Below are 22454 nucleotides of genomic sequence, written 5' to 3'. Positions count from 1 at the left end.
CTGGTTTTCTGGGCTCCAGAGCAGGCTTGCTAATTACTGATGGATAAATGCTTTGAAAATTAATAAGGGCCATAGTGAAATGTTAAGCACTGCTTCCCTCTCTCTCTCTTTCTCACATACACACACATACACACACGCACACATACATATACTGGAAATACAACACACTCCACATTTGCTAATAATACAGCTGCTTGAAACTGGGGGTTCAGAGCTCATGCTTGCATTCTTGGCAACAGAAACATGAAGCAACTGGCCTTTTGCATGAGGAAGACCAGGGCTTTGCCTGTTGAGTTGACAGCTCCCTCCAGCTTCTCCTACATAGCCTGTGAAAACAGTAGCCCAAGGATCTATCTGATGACAATTTCTCTTCTCTGGTGATGATTAAGTTTGCTAAAAGTTTATACTCCAAAGGATTCACCCCAAACCCTCCATAACACATCAGAAACTTGATGTTTTATGTGCTTAAAATGGATATTTTAACACAAACACGGAGATGACCTCCAGGAAATGTGGAGGAAGAAGAAAAATGTTTAATTTGGCTGACAAAATTAGGAGCAAGAGTTTATTTCCCTAAGTGATAATCTCCTCTAAGGTTACAAATTTGGAAACCAGATTTCAAACATAGAGTTGGGTCTTTTCTTCACCTAAAGCAAATATTTGAGGTATGTTCTCATGACGGTCTTAGTTTTGGATATTACTCAGGGGAACCAAACACCTTGAGCCTTGTGGTAACATTCTCCCCAGAACATGGGAAATGTCAACAGGCGATATGGCATCATAAAAGAAGCTCCTTCAGCGCGATGCTAGGATGGGGCCTTGACCAGTAAGGCTCCAGAGCAGAAAGGTAGAAGGGAAGGGCATTGAGTGAGGAGACCTAGGGCTATAAACTGCTGTTTATATAAACAGCTCAGGCTCAGTCATTTCACTGTTTGGCAGCCCATCTTCCCCATTTACAAAGCCAGGTGCTTATAACCCCTTAATGAGTCCCCAGTTCTCTAGCCCTTTCTGTTTCTCATTTCTACAGAGCATTTTCATAAACAACAACGAAGTGGAGATTTAGCAAGAGATTGGTGTTCCCATTTTACAGATGAGTAAACAACTGAGAGTGGCTGAATGATTTATCCACAAAGGGGGGGTCTTCCCTCTGCATGCCAGACACTGTACTAAGAAGTAGGACTAAAAATGTGGATGAGACCCAGACTCTGTCCTCAAAGCAACAGGAGAGACAGGAGTAGTTAAAGGATAATCACAAGGTAGTAGAACGGGATCAAAATGCTGTGAGAACACACACACAACACAGAGTGCAACAAATGGACTGTGAGACAAGGCTTCCCAGAAGAGATGGTATTTTGAAGTGGTTCTTGGAGGGTGAGTAGGAGTTTGGCAAATGGAGGAGAGAAAGAGAAGCATAAAGGAAGAGGAATGAGTGTGTACAGGAGCATGGAAGGCTTAGTGTACTACTTGGTGGACAGGTGTCACCAGGGGAGAGCAGGCTTCTAAAATGGGGCTAATGTTAGTGAAATATATTGAAGTAGGATAATAAAGATGCCAGGACTTTATCCTGCAGCTTTTCAGCCAAGGGGATGATGGGCTGGCATTTGGGTAGAAGAAAGAACTATCGGTAAAGAGACTAATCAGGAAGCTAGTTCAAAAGTCCAGACGCTAAATTACAAGGACTTGAATGAAGATCATGATGAATATGGGTGTCAGACATAAGAGATACTCTGTATCATAATCCATAGATCTTGGTAACGGATTGGCAAAGAGAAAGATGTTCCCAGGGTTTCTAGCTCAGGAGGCCGAGTGGATAGGGATTCTACTTCCTGAAAGAGAAAGCAGAAGATCAGTTTTGGTTGTTACATGGAAAACCCATATGTTCAGTTTGGGACATGCAGTTTGAAGTGTCTGAGAAAACCAGAGGAGGTGACACCTGGGAGCTGAACATGTAAATCAGCTCCTTAGAATACAGGTTGGGGTTGGAGATAAAAACCTGGGAATCATCAGAGGTGACAGTGGCATCTGTGCAGATAAATGGAATCACATCGAAGCCTTGGTCTTCTTTTTTCATATTTACAAAGTGGATATAGGTCCTACTTCCGAGAGTTATTCAGTCATTCATTGGATAAATCAGTTTAAAGCAAAAAAAAAAAAAAAACTAGAATATGATTTTCCTGATTAGATTTGAACTTATTTAAATGCAATCACTTACTCATCTTTTTCCTATGTCTTCTGGGACTTTTAGAAAGTCACTGCAGATGTCTGTGCACAAGATAATGAGCCTATAACAGTCAGCTTTGGCTCCAAGACCACCTAAAGGGCCCAGTATGCCCTCCGTCACTGCTCCTAGGTCAATTCCTTGGTAGCAACACACTAGCCCTTTCTTGCTCCTCAGGTTTCTTCTATAAATAAAACTCTCAAATCAGACTATAGGTATAGGTCATTTTATACAGCATTTATTAATTCTTATAATGTGGCATGCCCTGAGCTGGAATACACAAATGAACAAAGTTGATTTGCTAAGTATGAAAATGTCAAAAATACAAAGAACACTTTGTCAGGGCTGCTGGGCTCCAAGAAGAAAATGCAGTGGGGGACCGAGCATGAGATAGTAGATCTCCCCAAGGATATCAGAGAAGTCATCCTGGGGTTACGTTCAAGCTGGTCTTGACAGGGTGGGAAGGGATCTTAGAGGAAGCGAAGAGAGCACAGTCCAGGCTTAGGAACACAAGGCAAAGAGGCACCACAGTGAAAAGAACGGGGTGTGCTCCTCCAATTGGAGAAGTTATAAGTACTAATTTGCCTAACTTGGTTTTACTTTTCATTTTATGAGCAGAGCTCTGCAGTATGTATGTATGGACATATGTATTTTTAATTTTTTAAGTTTATTTATTTTGAGAGAGCTAGAGACGGCACGAGTCGGGGAGGGGTAGAGAGAGGGAAAGAGAGAGAAGCCCCAGCAGGCTCGGCACTGTGAGCACACAGCCCGATACAGGGCTCAAACCCACGAAACCGTGAGATTGTGGCCTGAGCCAAAACCAAGAGTTGGACGCCTAACCCACTGAGGCACCGAGGTGCCCCTTTATTTTATTTTTTTAATTTAAATCCAAGCTAGTTAACATATAGTGTAGTTCTGCAGTTTTTTTAATTGCTACTTTGCCATGTAGTTATTAGCCCCTCTTAACCAATAGCATTTTCAGCAATCACAAGCAAATTTTTAAAAATTACTTCTATACACACACTGTGCTATAATTACTCTTGAAAATGAGTCCCATGAACATGTACTATTCTGAATCTATAATCAGGTGAGTCATGACATAATCCTCTGGAAGGGTATGTTATCTGGTGATGCCAATTCAACATTCGTGCTTCTCTGAAATGTTTCCACAATATACAGTTGATGCCAATAACATGCGCAGGTCACATTTGCTCTGAACTTCTTTTTGGATCTTATTTTACTTTCATATTAAAAAAAGAAACAAAGTCATTCGCTATCAAGTAGAGAAGACTACCACCATGGCCAAGATAGCACCAAGGCTGGATACCACCTTGCCAACACTCAGGCTTAAGGGCTCAGCAAACGTCATCCAAAGAATATTAGACAAATTTAAACACCAGAACACACTCAAAATTTTTTTTCTGATTATACTGGTAATACATAATTAATGTAGAAAATGAATGTGTGCATAAAAAGAAAAGAAAAATCATCCTTTACCCCACCAGATGTGAACATGTAAAGAGAATCCCTTTCCAGTGTTTTACGTCCCAAGCATGCTTCACATGGAACTCTCGTTTTCTCTCCGTCCTTTAGGTCCTGTTAGTATTAATACTTAAATGTTTCTCCAATCCATTTCCATCCCTACATCCTTACCACTGTACACTGAAGCAGCTCCAACCACGATCCTATCTCCAGGCCACAATACTCCCCAACACCGAGGCTATCCTTCTCACAGGGCCAGAAAGATCCCACTGACATGCAAACCAGACCATGCCATTCTCCCTCCTAAAAAGGGTTGATGGCTGCCCACTGCCTATGGAATAAAGTCCAAGCTCCTTATCAGGAAATACAAAACACTCCATGTCCCAGCTCCTCTTTACTTCACCAGACTCATCATCTTCTGCCACCCTCTACCTCTACTTGAATAGTTCCCTATATATTTGTATAGCATGGATTTGTTTCTCTTGTATAGCATGGCTTTGTTTATGTTCTGTCCCAACATGGAATGCCCTTTCTCTACCTATTGAACTGAGTAACTCTGATTTATCCTTCAAGATTCAGCTATGACTTATTTCCTCCGAGACAAGTTCCCTGAATACCCAGACAGCGCTAAAAAACCTGTCTTTGATGTTGATGTCCCAAAGCAGTAAGCCTACATCTATCCCTTTATCGGTCCATTACTGCCACAATATCGTTGTGTAACAAACTACCCCAAACCATCAGTTGTCTACATGTCAGTGTTTATTGTGACATTCACAAGTCTAAGGGTAAGGGGAGAAGGCTCCTCTGCACATCTCATTCTGGGGTCCAGGACAGACAGGTAGTGACACATTCTTCCCTTGGTGGAAGTCACACTTCCCACAGGCAAGGGAATATACATGATGCCTCTTACGACCCAGGTTTAGAAGTCACACACCATCAGTGTCATGGGCTAAAGCAAGTCCTATACTAAGCAGACATCAGTGCTGATGGAAGTATACTGGTCTTATGGAGGTGGGGAAGGAGGGAGAAATATCTGTGAAACAATGAGCTCATCTAACAGTATTCATCTCAAAGATGGTAACTATCTTTCTATTTGCTTGGACCAAAAACCTCATTCACCCTATCTCTCCTCTGTTTGTGTCTTTTCATATCCAACTCATCAGTAAATCCTCTTGGCTCTATATTGTAAAGATATCCAGAATTCTATCTATATTTCTCACCAGTTTGACCATTTACCTTTCTGGTAAATGAGGTGGTCCAGGCCACCCTCATCTCTCTCCCGGGTAACTACAACAGCCTCTTCGTTGGTCTTCACGCTTCTGCTCTTGCCCCTTAAGTTTATCCCATCCTAGCAGCCAGAGTGATACTCTTCAAGCATTCATCAGATCATGTTACCTCTGCTTCTTGAAACCCTCCAAGGACTCTCCACCTTAATAGAGTAAAAGCCACAGTCCTGACAAGTGCTATTAGGCCTTTGGCCATATGTCCCCTAGCTGTTCCTCCAGACCCATCTCTTCCTTTCATCCTGCTCACCCACTTTGCCCCAGGAATGGGCTTCTTTGCTGTACCTCAAAAATACCAGATCCCCTCCTCTTCTGACTTTGCACACTTCTCCTTTTTTGCACTGGTAACCATCTGTCTGGAACACTTTCCTTGTACATCTTCATAGCTGCCTCCTTCACCAACTTCAATTGTCTATCCAAAAGCACCTCCTCAGGGAGTTCCTGCCACACCATCTGTGTAAAACAGCAATCTACAGTCCCCATGCCCCCAGAAAAAAATACAAGCTCCTCAAGGGCACAGGTTCTGTTTTGCTTATGCTGAATCTCAACAATCTAGACCACTGCCTGGCACAGGGTGGATACTCAATATCTGTGGAATGAAATGACCAGCATTGCAGCCTAATACTGAAATGACTGGGTTATGTGTTGTCCCTCCCATGGGTGGGCAGCGACTGCATCTCATTCCTCCTTGCATCTCCAGTGCTGGGCACAGCTTCTAGAATACGGAAGGCTCAGAAAGCATGTGCTGAACTGGATGGAACATCTCTGTGAGGATGAATCACTGGAAAGCGCACAAGTTTTCGAGCTAACAGACTCATATTGTTTTTACTGCTTACCAGCTGGGTTTATTTGTAAGGAAGTATTTTCCCAGGAATTACGATGAGACTCAGTGTACAGAAACTCAGGTCTAGTTTGCACAAAAAGGTGAGATCCTCATCACACTTCACTGCAGGACCTCCACTGTCTACCTTTTCCTCTGGCCTGGTGGCTCCATGAAGACAGCAGCCATGCCTGCCTTGCTCTTCATTGTATCCCCAGGGCCCTAGCACAGAAGTCAACATGCATAGACTTCTGTTCATTTTTTTGAATAAATTAATGAATATGCGCATTCTTCCCTGAGCCAATCCACAGACCAAAGTGACTCAAGTGTGCTTGTGGACTAAGGCTTAGTAAAGATCCGAGAACAGGGAGTTGTCCATTCAGCACCACCCCACAACTATACTGTATGACAGTAGATAGTATAGTACAGTTTGGGGCAAACAGACCCCAAAAACACAATTGCTAAAAGCCGGTGCCCCATGAAGAGCGGTCACCTTGCTGCCCGCTTTGGAATTCACCTGGCACAAGCAATGGCTCCTCACCCTACCATGCTGTTTCTCTGCATATCTGAGGAATGAGCTACGAGGTCCCCCAGCCAATGCAGGGAGAAACTCTGCAAACCCTCTGCTTCCCATCCATTCCCAGAACTTCTCACCATGAAGACAGGAGAACCCGTTACAGAACAGGGGTGGGTGACATCCTGCTGGGAGTCATAAGACCAGAAATATCATGGGGGGAAACATCATTAGGGGCTCCTCAACCCATCACCATGACATTGTGAGGTCCCAACTCCTACTCTACTGGGTACAAAGACCAACCAGTCATGCTTAGGCCAGCCCCATGTGAGCAGGACAGGAAGGCAAGGGACAGAGGGCTGTTTCTGTGTGAGTGGAACCACCAGGGTCCCTCTTTCTCTTTCAACCCACACATCCTGAGCATTGTCCTGACTCACAGTTTGGAGCAATCACACCAAATACAAATCACTGGAATCGCTGACTGATAGACAGTTGATAGAGTGGTGTGTGTGTGCAGGTGAAGGCCTGGGAGAGGAGAAAGGGAGGGAGGGGTGCAGAGGTGGCTGGGAGGTGTGGGGATGGAACAAGTCTCACATGGGCACACCTGTCTTCCAGTCTCAGTTCCCTGTGGTTCCAGTATAAAAAGCAGAAAGCTGAGCAGAGGCACTGCTAGGGGTTCCATGAGAGAGAACCAAGTAGCATCTTTAATCTGAATAAGGATGTGCAGAGAGTGTGCAGGAATTCTTTGGATACCCAACCATGTTCATGCTTATTTAATGATGAGAAGTTAGAGAAAACAGTGGATAATGTGCATAATGTATGCACATACCTATGCTATGGCAAGAGTAGCTAATACCCATCCCAGTCCACACACAGTCCACATGTTCTCTCCCCTCTGGCCTCTGTACTTGCCAGTCGCTCTTCCTGGAGTATCCTTTCCCTTTTACCTCTCCTCCCCACTCCCGCCTGGTCATGCCTCACTTTACACATCCCCAGGTCTCAGTTTATACTCTGCTTCTCCTAAAGGGTAGCACTTTTAGTCACCTTGTGGTTCATACCTGGTTACATGTCATTCCTCAAGAGTAAGGACTGTTGTTTTGTTTAGGTCTGTATCCCCAGTGCCTGGCACACAGTGGGTGCTCAAATATACTTGCTGAATTAGTGAATAAAATACTTGAATTGCTCATCAGCCACTCTTCTTAGGCAGGCCTCCAACTCCATCAGAGGGGACTTATTATAAAATCAACAAGCAAAACTATCCGTTACTTTTGGGACCTCACAATGTCATGGTGATGGGTTGAGGAGCCCCTAATGATGTCAGTACCTGCCAATTAAGTAAACCAAAAATCGGGTTGGAAACCAAAGTACCACCAGAGGCACTGTCAACACTGCCTAAGAAAGGCAGTGCAGTCACCTGAGGAATCAGGCTCAGTACCCACTGTGAATGATCAGGGACTCTACTTCATGTCTGCACCTTGGTCCTGCTGTCTGCACGTTCCACCTGAGGACCGACACAGCATGAAGCTGTGGGATTGAATCCAATGATAAAATGTGTCAACTTTACTAGAAAAGGCACTTTTCCATGCTCTCCACTAACCTACAAGGCACAAGTATCATCATACTGGTTAATACCTGTCACACATTGTGCTAAGCAACCTATAAAAATTATCTTATTTAATTTACACCTTGCAGCAACCCTACAAAGCAAATAGCATTATTATCCCCATTACACCAAATACCAACCCCCGTTACACATCGAGAGATTAAGAATACACTCAAAATCACACAGGCAGCATGCGGCAAAGCTGGGATCAGAACCCAGACACTCTGATTCTGGAATGCAAACAGTGACCTCCCAGTCAGTCTTTTCATGCAAACATTGACCAGGCCTGTGCTGAAAAGTTCTGAGATCACCAATGGCTCCCATACAAACAACTTCCCCAAATCGTGAAGGACACGGAAAACCCACTGGGAAATGCAGGGAGTAAGTATGGGATGGATAAAGGAAGGCCTCCTCACAGAAGCAAATAATAAATTCAAGGAGGCAGTGGGTGACCAGTGGCAGAGTTAGAGTCGGGCCTTTGAGCGGGTCACTGGAGCAGGAGGCCAGCCCCGCCCCACTCCACCCTCAGGGCACAACCCTGGATTTGAGGACCTGGGGGCTGTCTAAATCCCCCTGGGACAGTCAAGGTGAGAAATGCTGCTATCTGAGTCATGTACTAGACTTAAACCACCTTCCTTGGATCTGCATTCCTAAATGGAGATTAAATGCTGAAGAATATTTGTCTTTTATGATCCTTTGGAGCATGAGCTTATTGATATGGTGAAGGTTAATGAAACAATTAAGTGTATGCATGAAAGCTACAACATGGGTTGAAGCTTTTCAATGTTCATCTGCAATAATGAGCACCAGGCTCAGGTTCTTACCCCGCATCTCACATCCATTAATTATTTCAGTGATTCCAGCTACAATTAATGAGAATTCAGCCATGTGTGTTAAATCTTAACATTCAGTTTTCTCATCCATCAAATGAGTGAGGGGATGTGCAGAAGAGAGTGCTAGGGGCAGGAGGTGGCTTTGAATCCTTCTCAGCTAAAAGGTACTGAGTGCAACCTGTGTGGCCAGCACCGTGCCAAATGTTTAACCTTGCCTCACTGAATCCTCACAGTGTAAGTGTTGTAATCCTTCCTTTTGTTAATGCCATCTCTGAGGTCACCCCCTCAGAACCTGTACTCGATTCTCCACAAGGCTCCTTCTATCCCCTACTCTGTCCTCAGATCCCACATACCCTTCATCTCCAGACAGCCCCGACTTCACCCTCTGGAAGTCATAGTTCCTCCTTAGCAACATCCCCCATCACACTGCCCCCTCTACTCAGAGATGCATCACATCTCCCTCTTTGAAAGGGTGTGCTCCTTAGGGACATATTTCCCCTGTAACCCTAGCGAGGTTTTGCTCCCATGGTCCCCACACCCCTGGGCCTGGAGAAGTGGAGTGGGCATATCTCTCTTGCTGCTCCTTACTACTTCCAGACCTTCTTCCTTCTCTCCTCCCCAAGAATATTCAGCTTTGAATCATATTTCATCAGATTATATTACCCATTACCCCTCATCACTGCTGCCTACAACAGTGGATCACTCTGTCCTCCAGCAGTCTGAATGTCGTCACCATGAGCCCATCTGAGCCTGAATCTGTCCTGATGAATAAACGCAAACTCTCCATAATCTCAGCATCGTACTCACATTCTCTGACCACTCACTCAAACTTCTCCTTCTGCCTCTAAAATCCCAACTCTATCAATCTTTTGCCTGCCCCATGTCCTCCAACCCACTAATCTTTTTTTAATAACTACTTTTATAGCAGTTTTAGGTTCCCAGCTATATTGAGGAGACAATACAGAGAGTTACTGTATATCCCCTGCCCCTCTAAGTGCGTAGCTTCCCCCATTAGCAATATCCCCCACTGGTATATTTGTTACAACTGATGAGCCTACACTGACACATCATTATCACCCAAAGTCCGTATTTTATATTATGGTTCATGCTTGCTGTTGTGCATCTTAAGTGTTTGGGCAAATGTAGAATGACACACATTGCCATTACAGTATCATACAAAGTAGCTTCACTGTCCTAAAAATCCTCTGTGCTATACCTATTTAACCCTCTCCACTCTCCTGTCCCCATCCCCTGACAACCACTGATCTTATTACTATTTCCATAGTTTTGCCTTTTCCAGGCTGTCATATAGTTGAAATCATACAATCTGCATCTTTTTCAGATTGGTTTTTTCACTTAACAAAATGCATTCAAGCTTCCAACATATATTTTCATGGCTTGGTAACTCAGTTCCTTTAAGTGTTCAATAATATTCCATTGCCTGGATGTACCACCATTTATTTATCCATTCACCCACTGAAGGGCATCCTGGTTACTTCTCAATTTTGGCAACTATGAATAAAGCATCTATAAACATAAGCATCTATGTACAACTTTTTGTGTAAACACAGTTTTCAACCCCCTTGGGTAAATACCAGGGAGTACAACTGGTGGATCATATGGTAAGATTATGTTTAGTTTTATAAGAAACTGTCAACTTTATATTTAAAGCGGTATCTTGTAGACAACGTGTAGTTGCATCTTGTTTTCCTAACCTTTCCACTTTCCTCTCCACTGAAAGTCCTGTCCCCCTTCATAACAGCCTCAATTCCATGGACTATCATTACAGTCTCTCTCTCCCTCTCTCTCTCTCTCTCTCACACACACACACACACACACACACACACACATACACACACCCCTCCACTCCTCTGCCCCTCTCCTGATCTGCTGTATTCTAATTCTACCTATTCCATGCCAGTACCCAGGGAGGTTAATGTGGTTAGAAAAAACCAACCACAATAGCTGGCTTCATTTTAAATTTCTGACCATGAACCTCAAATAAACTCTTTTTGGTCCTCCAGTAATTATATCCTATTTCCTGAATTTATTCACTCTTAAATTTTCCTAAAACCTATTTAGACCTCTTCTCAAACTTCTATCACCTCTTCCCCAATTCTTACTCTCAGCTGTTAATTTTTAGTTCCCATTTCACTGAAAAAAAAGTGATACAATAGAAAGAAAATGTCTACAGATTCCCACCACCAATTCATCTACCTAATGGCATGCTCACCCACATGCTTGACCTTCCCTCCTACTATAGATAAACCATATGTGATTCTATCTAAATCTATTCCTTCATTTATATATGAATATCTAATCTTCTGTCATATATTCTTTTGAGCTACTGGATTAATACAATGATCTACTAATATGATATACAATGCTCAGTATAATTATCCACTGAAAAGTTCCTAACAATATACAAAATATTATGGTTTCTCCCATCAGGAGAAGGAAGGAAGGAAGTGGGGAGGGAAGGAGGGAGGGAGGGAAATCGGGAGGAAGGGAAGCAAGAGGTGGGCAAAAAGAAAGCTTCTCTTGACCCTACTTCTCACATCAGCTAGTTTGCCAGTTCTCTGCCTTCCTTTGCAATAAAATTCCTCAAAAGAGCTGTCTATATTACTGGCCTAAATCCTCTCTCTTCCCAATCTTTAATCCTCACCAGTTATACCCTCTACTCTCCCAAAACTGCTCCCATCAATGTGACCAATGACCTCCAAGTTGTTAAATGTGATGGTCAATTCTCAGTCATTCTCTTAGGGGAATAATATTTTCACCATCTTTAAAGAGTAATTGTTACCACTTAATGAATTACTAAAATGTTTAGAACTCTTTTATTGTAAACTGCTATTATAATACTTTTTTAAACAAACTCTGCCTAAATATCAAAGGCAGAAAACCTCCCAGCATGCACACAAATGTTGATTTACGTCCAACTGTATTTCAGTTGAATCTTTCAATGAACATTCCTTTCCCATAACTGTGTCCCTGAACAGAGGAGAAGGGGGAGTAGACTTGAGGCCCACACCCTTGTTTAATCTAATTTCTAAGGTCTCCTCTGAGGAATAAGTGTTAATTATCCTGTACTATGTGGGTGTCTCCACAACATCAGTCTGAGAAATTCACTTAACTTTTGACCGATCAGCATAATGAGCTTCTCTTTTTCTCTTTTCATTTAAGTTTGTCAGTAGCTTTGAAAAAGTTTTAGAGTTGGGCTTTTTAACCAAAGTTAAGCAAAGTAGTAATTTGTGTTGTTGTGTAGTAGAAATTGTGGTGTTGTCGAAACAATAGCTTTAGCACTAAAAATTCAAGCATCAACATACCATGTTAGATGGCTTTGGTTCGTCCTCTGTGTTAGAGACTGAGATTCATCCCAATAATAAGTGAGCTCGTGACATTTATGAACCATAATAAAGGAGAAGAAATTCTGGATAGTTGAAAATCAAAGAATCTCGGGGCACCTGGGTGGCGCAGTCGGTTAAGCGTCCGACTTCAGCCAGGTCACGATCTCGCGGTCCGGGAGTTCGAGCCCCGCGTCAGGCTCTGGGCTGATGGCTCGGAGCCTGGAGCCTGTTTCCGATTCTGTGTCTCCCTCTCTCTCTGCCCCTCCCCCGTTCATGCTCTGTCTCTCTCTGTCCCCAAAAAAAATAAATAAATGTTGGAAAAAAAATTAAAAAAAAAAAAAAAAGAAAATCAAAGAATCTCTAGTAATATCCGTGTTAAAGAGAGCACAAGAAATAAATGATGAATACTCTAAAAACTGTTCAATACATTAACCAAGGAAAAACTTTTGAGCCAGTAATTTGAGGTTGAAAGACAGCAAAAATCTATTGGCAATATTTTGTTGAGACATAATACTTTATAAATCTTTAAACCAATATAAAAGCATGTGACTATTTTAGTACTTATAATAATAAATGCATCTAAGTGTTCATTCAAGAGTAAACAATCCATATTCACAGATAACATGCTGATCTATGTAAACATTATAGGCAATCTACAAACCACCAGTAAGTTTATCCAAGTCACAAAATATAAACTCAACACAGAAAAAAATCAATCATACTTCTATACATGGTAATGAACAATTAGAAACTAAGCCTTTTAATTTTTATTATTTTTTAAATGTTTATTTATTTTTGAGAGAGAGAGAGAGGGAGGGAGGGAGGGAGGGAGGGAGAGAGAGAGGCAGAGCATGAGCAGGGGATAGGCAGAGAAAGAGGGAGACACAGAATCCGAAACAGGCTCCAGGCTCTGAGATGTCAGCACAGAGCCCAATGCAGGGCATGAACCCACAAACCATGAGATGATAACCTGAGCCAAAGTTGGATGCTCAACCAATTGAGCCACCCAGGCACCTCGGAAACTCAGCATTTTCAAAAATATATTTCCCATAGCTAAAAAAAAAGGAAATACTTAGATACAAATTTTACAAACCACATGTAGAATCTGTATGTTAAAAGGCATAAAACACTAAGGAAAGAAATCAAGGAAAGTCTAAATACTGTAGAGGTAGAACATGTTCATAGTTTAAAGGACTCAATGTAGTTAAGATGTGAGTGTTCCTCAAACTGATCTATAGAGTTAAAACAATTCCAGTAAAAAGCACAGCAGAATTTGTCGTAGATGTGAACATGCTTATTCAAAAATGCATATGAAAAGGAAAGGAATGAGGAAAAAACAAAACAACTTGAAAAAGAATAACAAACTTGAAAGACTCAAAGTACCTCATCTTAAGACTTAAAGCTACAAAAATAAAAACACCAAATACTAGTGAAATAATAGATATTCGATCAAGGAAACAGAACAGAGAGCACAGAAATAAACCCACACAAATACGGTCAACAATCTTGACAACTGAGTAAAAGCAACTCAACGGAGAAAGAATATTTCAACAAATGCACCTGGAACAAATGAATACGTATGTGCAATAAAAGGAACCTTGACCTAAACCTTACACTTTATATAAAAGTTAAAACAAAATGGTTCATAGACCTAAATATAAAATCTAAACTATAAAACTTTAAGAGCAAGACAGAGGAGAACACATTTGTGACCTTATGTTAAGAAAAGATTGCTTAGCTATAACACCAGAAGCATAATCATAAAAGAAAAAAATGATAAATTTAAAACTTCTGTTCTGGGGCGCCTGGGTGGCGCAGTCGGTTAAGCATCCGACTTCAGCCAGGTCACGATCTCGCGGTCCGTGAGTTCGAGCCCCGCGTCAGGCTCTGGGCTGATGGCTCAGAGCCTGGAGCCTGTTTCCGATTCTGTGTCTCCCTCTCTCTCTGCCCCTCCCCCATTCATGCTCTGTCTCTCTCTGTCCCAAAAATAAAAAAATAAACGTTGAAGAAAAAAAAAAATTAAAAAAAAACCAAAAAACAAAAAACTTCTGTTCTTTGAAAGATGATAGTAAGAGAATGAAACTACAAGCCACAGACAGTGAGAAAATATTTACAAACCTTATCTCTTATAAAAGAATTATATCCAGAATACATGTAAGAATTCTCAAAACCCAAGAAGAAAATAAACTCAATTAAAAAAAAAATGGACACGGGATGTGAACAGACACTTCATCAAAAAGATACAAAAATGACAAATGAGCACATAAAAAGATGCTTGACATCATGAGCCATTAGGGGATGCGAATCAAAACTAAAATGAGATACCACTACACAGAAAATAAGTTGACCATAACAAATGCTGGCGAGACTATGGATGAACTGGAACTTTCATAATTTGTTGGTGGTAATATAAAATAATATCCATTCCAAAAACTAACTGGCAGTCTCTTACAAAGTTAAACATATTCTTGCCATATAGCCAGCAATCCTACTCCTAGATATTTACCCTAAAAAACTAAAAACTTACCTTCACACAAGAATTTGTACATAAATGTTTATAGAACAGTTATTCATAGTTGCCAAAAACTGGGAGCAACCACATGTCCTTCATTGAGTGAAAGTATAAATAAACTGACACAAGCACACAGCAAATGTCAAATAAAAAGAAATGAATTACTGATACATGCAATAACGTGGATGGATCTCAAAGGCATTAAGCTGAGTAAAAGAAGCCAGTCTCAAAAGGCTATAAATGATTCCATTTATATGACATTCTGGAAAATGCAAAACTCTACGGCCTCTTGATTCCAGGCTTAGCACAGCCCCAGCTCATGGTCCCAAAGAGCATTGTATCTGGACAAACTGGGACGCTTATTCTTTGTCCATTCGCCGGTGCCCACAAGCTAAGAATGGCTCCCCCGTGTTACTTTCTTTAAACACAGATTTGAGTATGCCCTAATAGTAAGTAAAGAAGATTTGCATATAGCAGTTCATTGACATGGATGGCAAGGTTCACATTGATATAAACCACAATGCTGGTTTAATGGAAGTCATCAGCAATGACAAGACTACAGTGAACTTCCATCTGACTATGACACCAAGAATCACATTAATGTTCATCAGATTAGTCCTGATGTAAGTTGTGGAAAATAAGAAAGATCTATGCGGGCACACGAGAAATCTATTATCTGGTGATGCATGATGCTGACACTACCCACTACCCTGATTTCATCAAGTGGAACAAATTCATTCAGATTAGTTTGGAGACTGGCAACACTACAGATTGAATCAAGTTCAACACTGGTAACCTAGGTATGGTGACTGGAGGTGCTAACCAGGACAGGATTGATGTGATCACCAGAGATAAAGAAAAGTGAACACATTCAGAGTATATTTTTGATATACGGATTAGAACTGGAAGGAGAGGGAGGGAAGAATCAAGGATTTCTCCAGTATTTTACATTTTCCTCCCTATGAGCCAGTCTTGCTCTCACTCCAGCATTTAAAAACCGCAAACACCAAGAGGTCAAGACTGTAAAATCAATGGCCAAAACAAAGTGGTAACAATAATAAAAACTGCCTAAACATAGACATGTTGAATCACTATGTTATAGACTTGAAAATAACATAACATTGTGTGTCAACTATAAAAAGTTTTAAATTGCCATTACAGGCTTTATTTTTAATATAAATTTTTATTTATTTAGGTTTTTATTTATTTTGTAATTTGTGTTATTTATTGTTAACTATACTAAGCATTTTACATTGTTTTGGTATTGATTCTCCCAATGATTACATGGTGTGTATACCGTTACAGAGTAAAAACTGACATGGAGAAAAGTGGAATGGCTTGTTCCATTTCCCACAACTAACAAGTAGTAAAATAGGACTTCAAACTCCATGTTCTCCTGACTTTAAAACCTGTGCATCCACTGACTATATGACAGAATCTGTTGGGTGTCCAAATTTCCATATCCCAGCCCACCCTTTATTGCCCCAAGTTAGTTGAGAGCTCCAAGTAAGCTTCTAGTTTTTAAAGTGTGCTAGAGAAAATATCCTATTCACCAAGAGGCAACAAGGTGAGAGGGAAGACAACAGGATTTGGGTCAGACCTACTTGTTTTGAATCTTGGCTCAATCACTTAGTAGCTATGTTAGACAAGTAAACTGCTCTGATTGACTCAAAATTTATTGAACACATATTATGTTCCAAAAAATGTTCTAGACTCTAATTATATATTAGTGAATAAAGCGGCAATGTTTCCTAACCTCAAGAAGCTTACAATCTAGGGGAGGACATAGACAATAAATATAATAAATAGATAAAATATATGTCATATGGTCATAAGCAGGAAAGGGTGATAGCAAATAGAGAAGGGCTACAATTTTTTAAAAGATAGTCAAGGAAGGCTTCTGGGAAAGTGACATTTGAGCAAAGACTTGAATAGGTTGCAAAAGTTATTCATTTAGATACCTAGGGAAAGAGCATTCCAAGCCAAAAAAAAAAAAAAAAAAAAAAAAAAAGCCAGTATAAAGGTCTGGTCCAGGCCAAAAGTGCTGAAAGAACAGCAAGGAGATCAGAGTGGCTGAAGTACACTAAGGGAAGGAGAGAACACAAGAAATAAAATCAGGAGGAGAATGGAGAGGCTAGAAATGTATGTCCTTATAGGACAACATAATGACTCCACTTTTACTTTGAGGGGATGAGAAGCTGTTGGAGGGTTTGAACAGGGTAGTACCATGATCTGACTATTTTTTCTAAGTTTCCCTCCAACTGATGTATGGAGAACACACTATAGCCGACCAGGACAGATTTTTTTTTTTTTTTTGGCCTGAACAAGTGAAAGAATGGGAGAAACTGAGGTGGAGAAGACTAGATTCAGAGTTAGTTTTGTTACGTTTGAAAAGGCGATTTGGCATCTAAGTGGAAATATCAACTTAGCAATTGGATGTATGAGTCAAGTTCAGAAGAAGGATGTGCTAAGGATATAACTTTTGGAATCATCAGCAAATGATGGTATCTAATGCTCTTATATAAGGTCACTAAGGCAATGAGTTTAAATAAATAAAAGGAGAATTCAAAGGACCGGGCACATCTTTGGGCATTTCAAAACTAAGACATCAGGGAGATGAGAATAATTCTAGAAAGAATACAAACGTAGTCATTCAGGAAGAAAAAACGCAGAAGAGAGTGTTACGCTGGAAGCCAAGTGAAAAATGTGTATCAGAGAGGAGGAAGTAATCATCTATGTCAAAGCTCTTGATAGGTCGTATAATGTGAGGATTGAGAATCAACCAATGGATTTGGCAACCTAAAAGTCACTTGTGACCTTGATAAAAACCATCTCAGTGGAGAAAGTGGATGTGGGTGTGAAAGTCTCATTGAATGAAATAAGAAAAAATGCCTGGAGGACATTGGAAACAATGAGTGTAGACAACTCTACTGAGAGTTTTGCTATAAAAGGGAACAGAAAATTGTAGTGGTAATTGGACAGGAAAGTGGGGTCAAAAGAAATTCTTTTTTAAGAGAAGAGAATAGCTCCATGTTTGTACACTGAGCCAGTAGGGAGAGGGAGAAATTGACAACACAGGAGAAAGAAAAGAAGATTGTAGGAGTAGGTGTAAGGGGCTGACATCCAGCACCAAAGTGGACGAGTTGGCCTTATTTAGGAACAAGAACACTTCATCCACAGACAGAGGAGGAAAAACAGTCTATGAGTATAGATGCATGAAGGCAGAATATGTGATGGTGTCAGCATGTGGTGCTTCTCTTCTGGTAACTTCTATTTCCCAAGCAAAACAGGAAACAACGTCCTCATTTAAGAGTTAGGAGGAAGTGGTGAGGTGTCAGAAGACTGAGGAAAGAGAAGGTATGAAATTCTTGTTAGGAGAGAGAGAGGATAAACAGCCCAGAGGCATCAAGTACTACTTGAGGTTGGAGGTACTCTATAGCATGTGTGATCAGTGCAGTTGTGTGTTCTCCAGCCACATTTACTATTCAGAGGTAGGAACAGGGCAGTGGAGAGTTAGACTCAAGACCGGCTTTTGTTCAATGGGAAGGATGAAGTAAGAGGAGGGCAAGAGAGCTGATGATATATGTACAGGGATTATTTTAACAAATGCCCATGAAATATAAGCACTGCAAGGAGGGAGAAAGACTTCTAAAGGGAATGAAAACCGGTAAGAGGGAGGTATACTCAATGGCTTGTAGGTATGGTGTAATCAAAGGATTGCTGGGGTTGGGGTACCAGAGGGAGTGAACTTGCCCCATAGGAGGCGGTGGTCAGAAACGGGGAGACTTGAAGGTGGAGTCATGAAGGAGCTGAAGTTGTGGGGAATAATTAAGAGAATGAACGGCTGGGTTAAGAGTTAAGGAAAGATGCTGGGGTCATTGGGAAAGATACTATCAAGGAAATGAGAGAGCAGAGTAACGGGAGGGCCATCTTTCTGGATATTAGAACCACCAAGAATAACAAGAGCAGTAATGTTGGAAGAGGGCAGTGAGACAGAAGCTAAAATCTTCAAGGAAGGTAAGAGTGATCCAGAGATGAGTGAGTTACTAACAGAAGGGAAAGTGGATTCAACCTGTTAGTTTCTCCCTCTGGGTCTCGGTTTCCTCTTTTTAAGCTGGAAATGGTGATAGTCCTTCCATCATGACATTTTTATAAGGATTGAGTGAGATGCTGTAAGAAGAACATCTGTCACCCAGTGGGACTGACAGACTTTAATGTGTAGAAATGAAAATATTTTTAAAAGGGCACCTGTGAGGTCCTGGGTGAGTGTCTCATCTACCCCCAACTAAAGTTGGAAAGTGTGACTTGGAAGGCTCACTGAGCTCCGTGTTGGCCCAATAATTACATTCATCATAATTCCCCAGACATGTTCACCTACAGTTCTCTCTGATAAGCCTGGGCCTGGCCATAACCACCCCCCACCATCTGCAGCTGCACGTACCCATGTCATCTCTGTCCTCCTAGCAGGCCCAGGTTCTCCCTGACTCTTCCAGCCATCTGCACACACCAGGTTTGTTGCCTTCCAGCCTCAGTGTCTAATGCAGGAGGCAAAAAGCAAACCACGCGCTTTGGCTGCTGTGTCTGGTGTGTCTCCCCTTTTTATGGCCAGGCTAGCTGAAAGAACCCAGGGAAGTAAAAGTCTCAAATAAAACGGTACCTGGTATTCTGAACTGCACGGAGCCCAGAAACGTACAGAGGCTCTAATACAGCCTGATATTCCTAGCATTGGGAGCTTGGGCCATGGGCTGGGTCAAGCCCTTTCCACTTCTTTTCTGTGTCTCTCCATGCACTCAGTTCTAGGCAGGAGTTTCTACCAAGAATATGAGGTCATGTCCAACTAATGGGGAAGTGTCTGTCTTACCAGGAACAGGTAACAGTAGTCAGATACTGCTTCTTTTCAAGAAAGAGACAATAATGGTGATGGAGTGGGAGCCAGAGACTTAGGGAACCTGAGTTATGGTAGCAGGACCACCAGAGTTGAATAGGTTCCTTTTGCTGAGCCCAGTCCCTGGAGTTTCCCACCTCTGGCTCATCAGGGATCTCAGAATATCCTAGCTGGAATAAGCCCTGAGCAAGTTTTACTTAGCATTACTGTTATGCAATCCAGAGAGTGGATACCTAGGCTCCTCTACCCACACACTACTCAGAGACCACATATGCCTTGTTCATTGCCAAGTTTTCATTGCCTGGTATGTGGTAGGCCCTCAGTAGTGAGAGAGGGAAGGAAGGGAGTGAGGGAGGGAGGGGTGCTAAGGATGAGGCACACAGAACACAGCTCTTCATAACACTACCCAGCTCTGTGTCAGATACCGAAACCTAGAATACTCCTAGCATCTTCCCTGCATTTCTCTCCATGACAATCTCCCTGAGCCAAGCAGTCATTTTCCTACCCAGAATTCCCTTCTTCTCTTTAAATTATATATAAAAATGAAGGGTGGCACCTCCTATCAGAAAACATTTTCTTGATCCTTCTCCCAGCAAACAAACATTTACTGCCTTCTTTCTCTAATGCTCAGTGACATTTTGACGCAGCAGTGCTGGAAGGAGACAAGAATCATTAATTCAGAAAAATGGCTAAGCTTCTACAGCTTGCCAGACTCCTACCTATTTACTCAGGAATCCAAATTCTGGAAAAGCAAACCTGCATTCCTGTTGGCCAACTACTATTTACCAGTCTGGACTGCTGACACTGATTAACACTAAAAGTGACATCTGGCTCTTGTGTCCCCTCTGAATAGACTTGTTTCAACTAACAAACGAACAAGGAAACCTCTAGAGAAAAATATTTGGGGGAGTAGTGACATGAGGGTGACAAGAAACATTTTTTTGTCCGACATTTTGGATCATTATGTGGAATTGAAGCAATCTGTTTTGGGGAGAGCTAGGTTGGCATATCACTAGGAAAGGAATTGCAGCCTCTCGAAGAGAATTCTGAAAGGTACACCTAGGGAAGAGTACAGGGAACTCCAGAGGCAACTCATTAAAAAAAAAAAAAAAAAAAAAAAGACTGAACAAAACAAAGATGAAGGTCTAAAAATGTTTATTCAACAGGCAAGTAATTTAAGGAGCCATGTTTGCCATATAAAAGGATTTGTGGTAAGAAAGGATCCTGTTAGATTTAAATTACATTTGATATTTAAATTTACAGTTCACTAGCAGGTTTTCCAGGCCATAAAAAGAAAGCTCACCTGTGTACATTTTTTTCCAATTTTAGCCTATCAGCCATATCTTTCCCATAAACTTCCTGTGTAGAACAGTTACCATTATACATTGGAGCTAAATGAGCAAAGTGTTATTTCCAGCCTTAAAATTAAGTTCATTTATCACCCCTCTCCCAGAACTGAGAACAAAGAACTGCTGCTTGGAAAGAGCCCAGGATGGGCTTCAGCAGCCATCAGAATCACTTAAGAGAGCGAGGTTAAAAGACAGATTCCTGGGCCTCTGCAGGAATTCTGACCAGCCAGTCAGTCGGTGACAGGACCCGGAAATCTGCAGTTTCAGCATGCACCAAAGGTGACTCAGACGTAGGTGGCCCATGCAGCACACCCTGACAAATCCCAGTGTAGAGATGCCCTCTGGGTTGCTGTGCCTTCTGGACGCAGCACACCCTGGCTCCAGTGCTCTCTGTAAGCTAACACTGGGTGGACACTGCTGTGCTGGGCAAGCCGATCTGCGGGGCTCAGTGTGACACACCCCTGATTTCTCTTTATTCTGTTAGAATGATTACAGGAAGTTATCTATGCAATGCAAGGATTTTGTGGTGGGCGTGCTGGACCTATGCCGAGACACAGAAGAGGTGGAAGCGATTTTAAATGGTGATGTGAACTTCCAAGTCTGGTCCGACCACCACCGTCCAAGTCTGAGCCGGATCAAACTCGCCATTAAATACGAAGTCAAGAAGGTAAGCTTCCCCACCTCTCCAAGCCTTCCTGCCTTGCAGGGCGGTGGGCCCATGCATATTTTACGTTCCCACAAGGTGACCGTGAAAACACCCATCGCCCAACTTCTTTCTAGACAGAGAACTGCCTGCCTTGCAGGACTGCTTAGAGCCCCTCTCAACACCCCATTCCTTCACTCCCCGAGAGAGATAGCTAGCATGACTGTAATTCCATGAACAGGCTTTGAGCATGGAAAACAAAAGAGATTTTCAGCCTCCAAACTACTGGCAGGGACAATGTGACATCACATCAGCAAGTAGGCCAACTCCCAAGTTTTCATGAGAAACATATTACTCCAGTGTATCAATAGCATTGGTTGAGCTTTCTCTGTGGGCCTGGGGACTTGTTGAAAACGTTTGACTGTGGAGGCTTCATGGGATCCGTGGTTCTGGCAGCCTCAGAGGAATTTCACTCCAAAGGCTTATGACAGTACATAGTAGGAAGCCAAGTAGACTTTGACAGGAGTAATACTTGTCCCACCTCCTCAGTCAACCTCAAGGTGTCTTTGATGGTCACAGGCACCCTGTAGCCCTCAGACCCACAGTGGGTGGTCAAACTGAAGTCCTAAGCAGCAAAACTCAATGATGCTTCCACTCTAGATGTATTCCACATTTTTGAGACTCTGCTCTTATGTTAGATGATGTCATCCACCCCAATGAAAACTGCAGAGCAGAGCTCCCAAGATCCATGTGTTTAAATACCATCGTGCTTCGCATGTAAGCAAAATGGGGGACCAACCTTTAGGGGTTTCATTTTTTCCCCAACTATTTCACAGGGTCAATACTGGGGGGTAGTTTCAATGCCCCCAAACTGACCTCTGGGCACTTCTCCGCTTGCTTGATTCGCTTAATTTGTGTGGAGTGAACCATCCTTCAATGAGTCACATATATCTGTGGAATTTAGC

At 42.0% G+C, this 22454-nt stretch overlaps 1 protein-coding gene across 1 annotated transcript in view; it reads left to right on the top strand.

The window, feature by feature from the left end:
• TRPC7 (transient receptor potential cation channel subfamily C member 7) overlaps positions 1 to 22454 on the top strand; it is a 131239-nt gene that overhangs the window by 18025 nt on the left and 90760 nt on the right. Inside the window, exon 2 of the mRNA XM_047097135.1 lies at positions 21331 to 21513. Within this exon, the coding sequence (XP_046953091.1) occupies positions 21331 to 21513 (183 nt within the window). The remainder of the gene's footprint in view (positions 1 to 21330; positions 21514 to 22454) is intronic.

Source organism: Lynx rufus, unplaced genomic scaffold (assembly GCF_022079265.1).
Source record: "Lynx rufus isolate CCGP_SWC_20201006 ecotype Redwood Valley unplaced genomic scaffold, mLynRuf1.p SCAF_1, whole genome shotgun sequence".
Lineage (NCBI taxonomy): Eukaryota > Metazoa > Chordata > Mammalia > Carnivora > Felidae > Lynx > Lynx rufus.
Note: the sequence above shows the minus strand (reverse complement) of the source record. Positions and strands in the feature narration are given on the sequence as shown.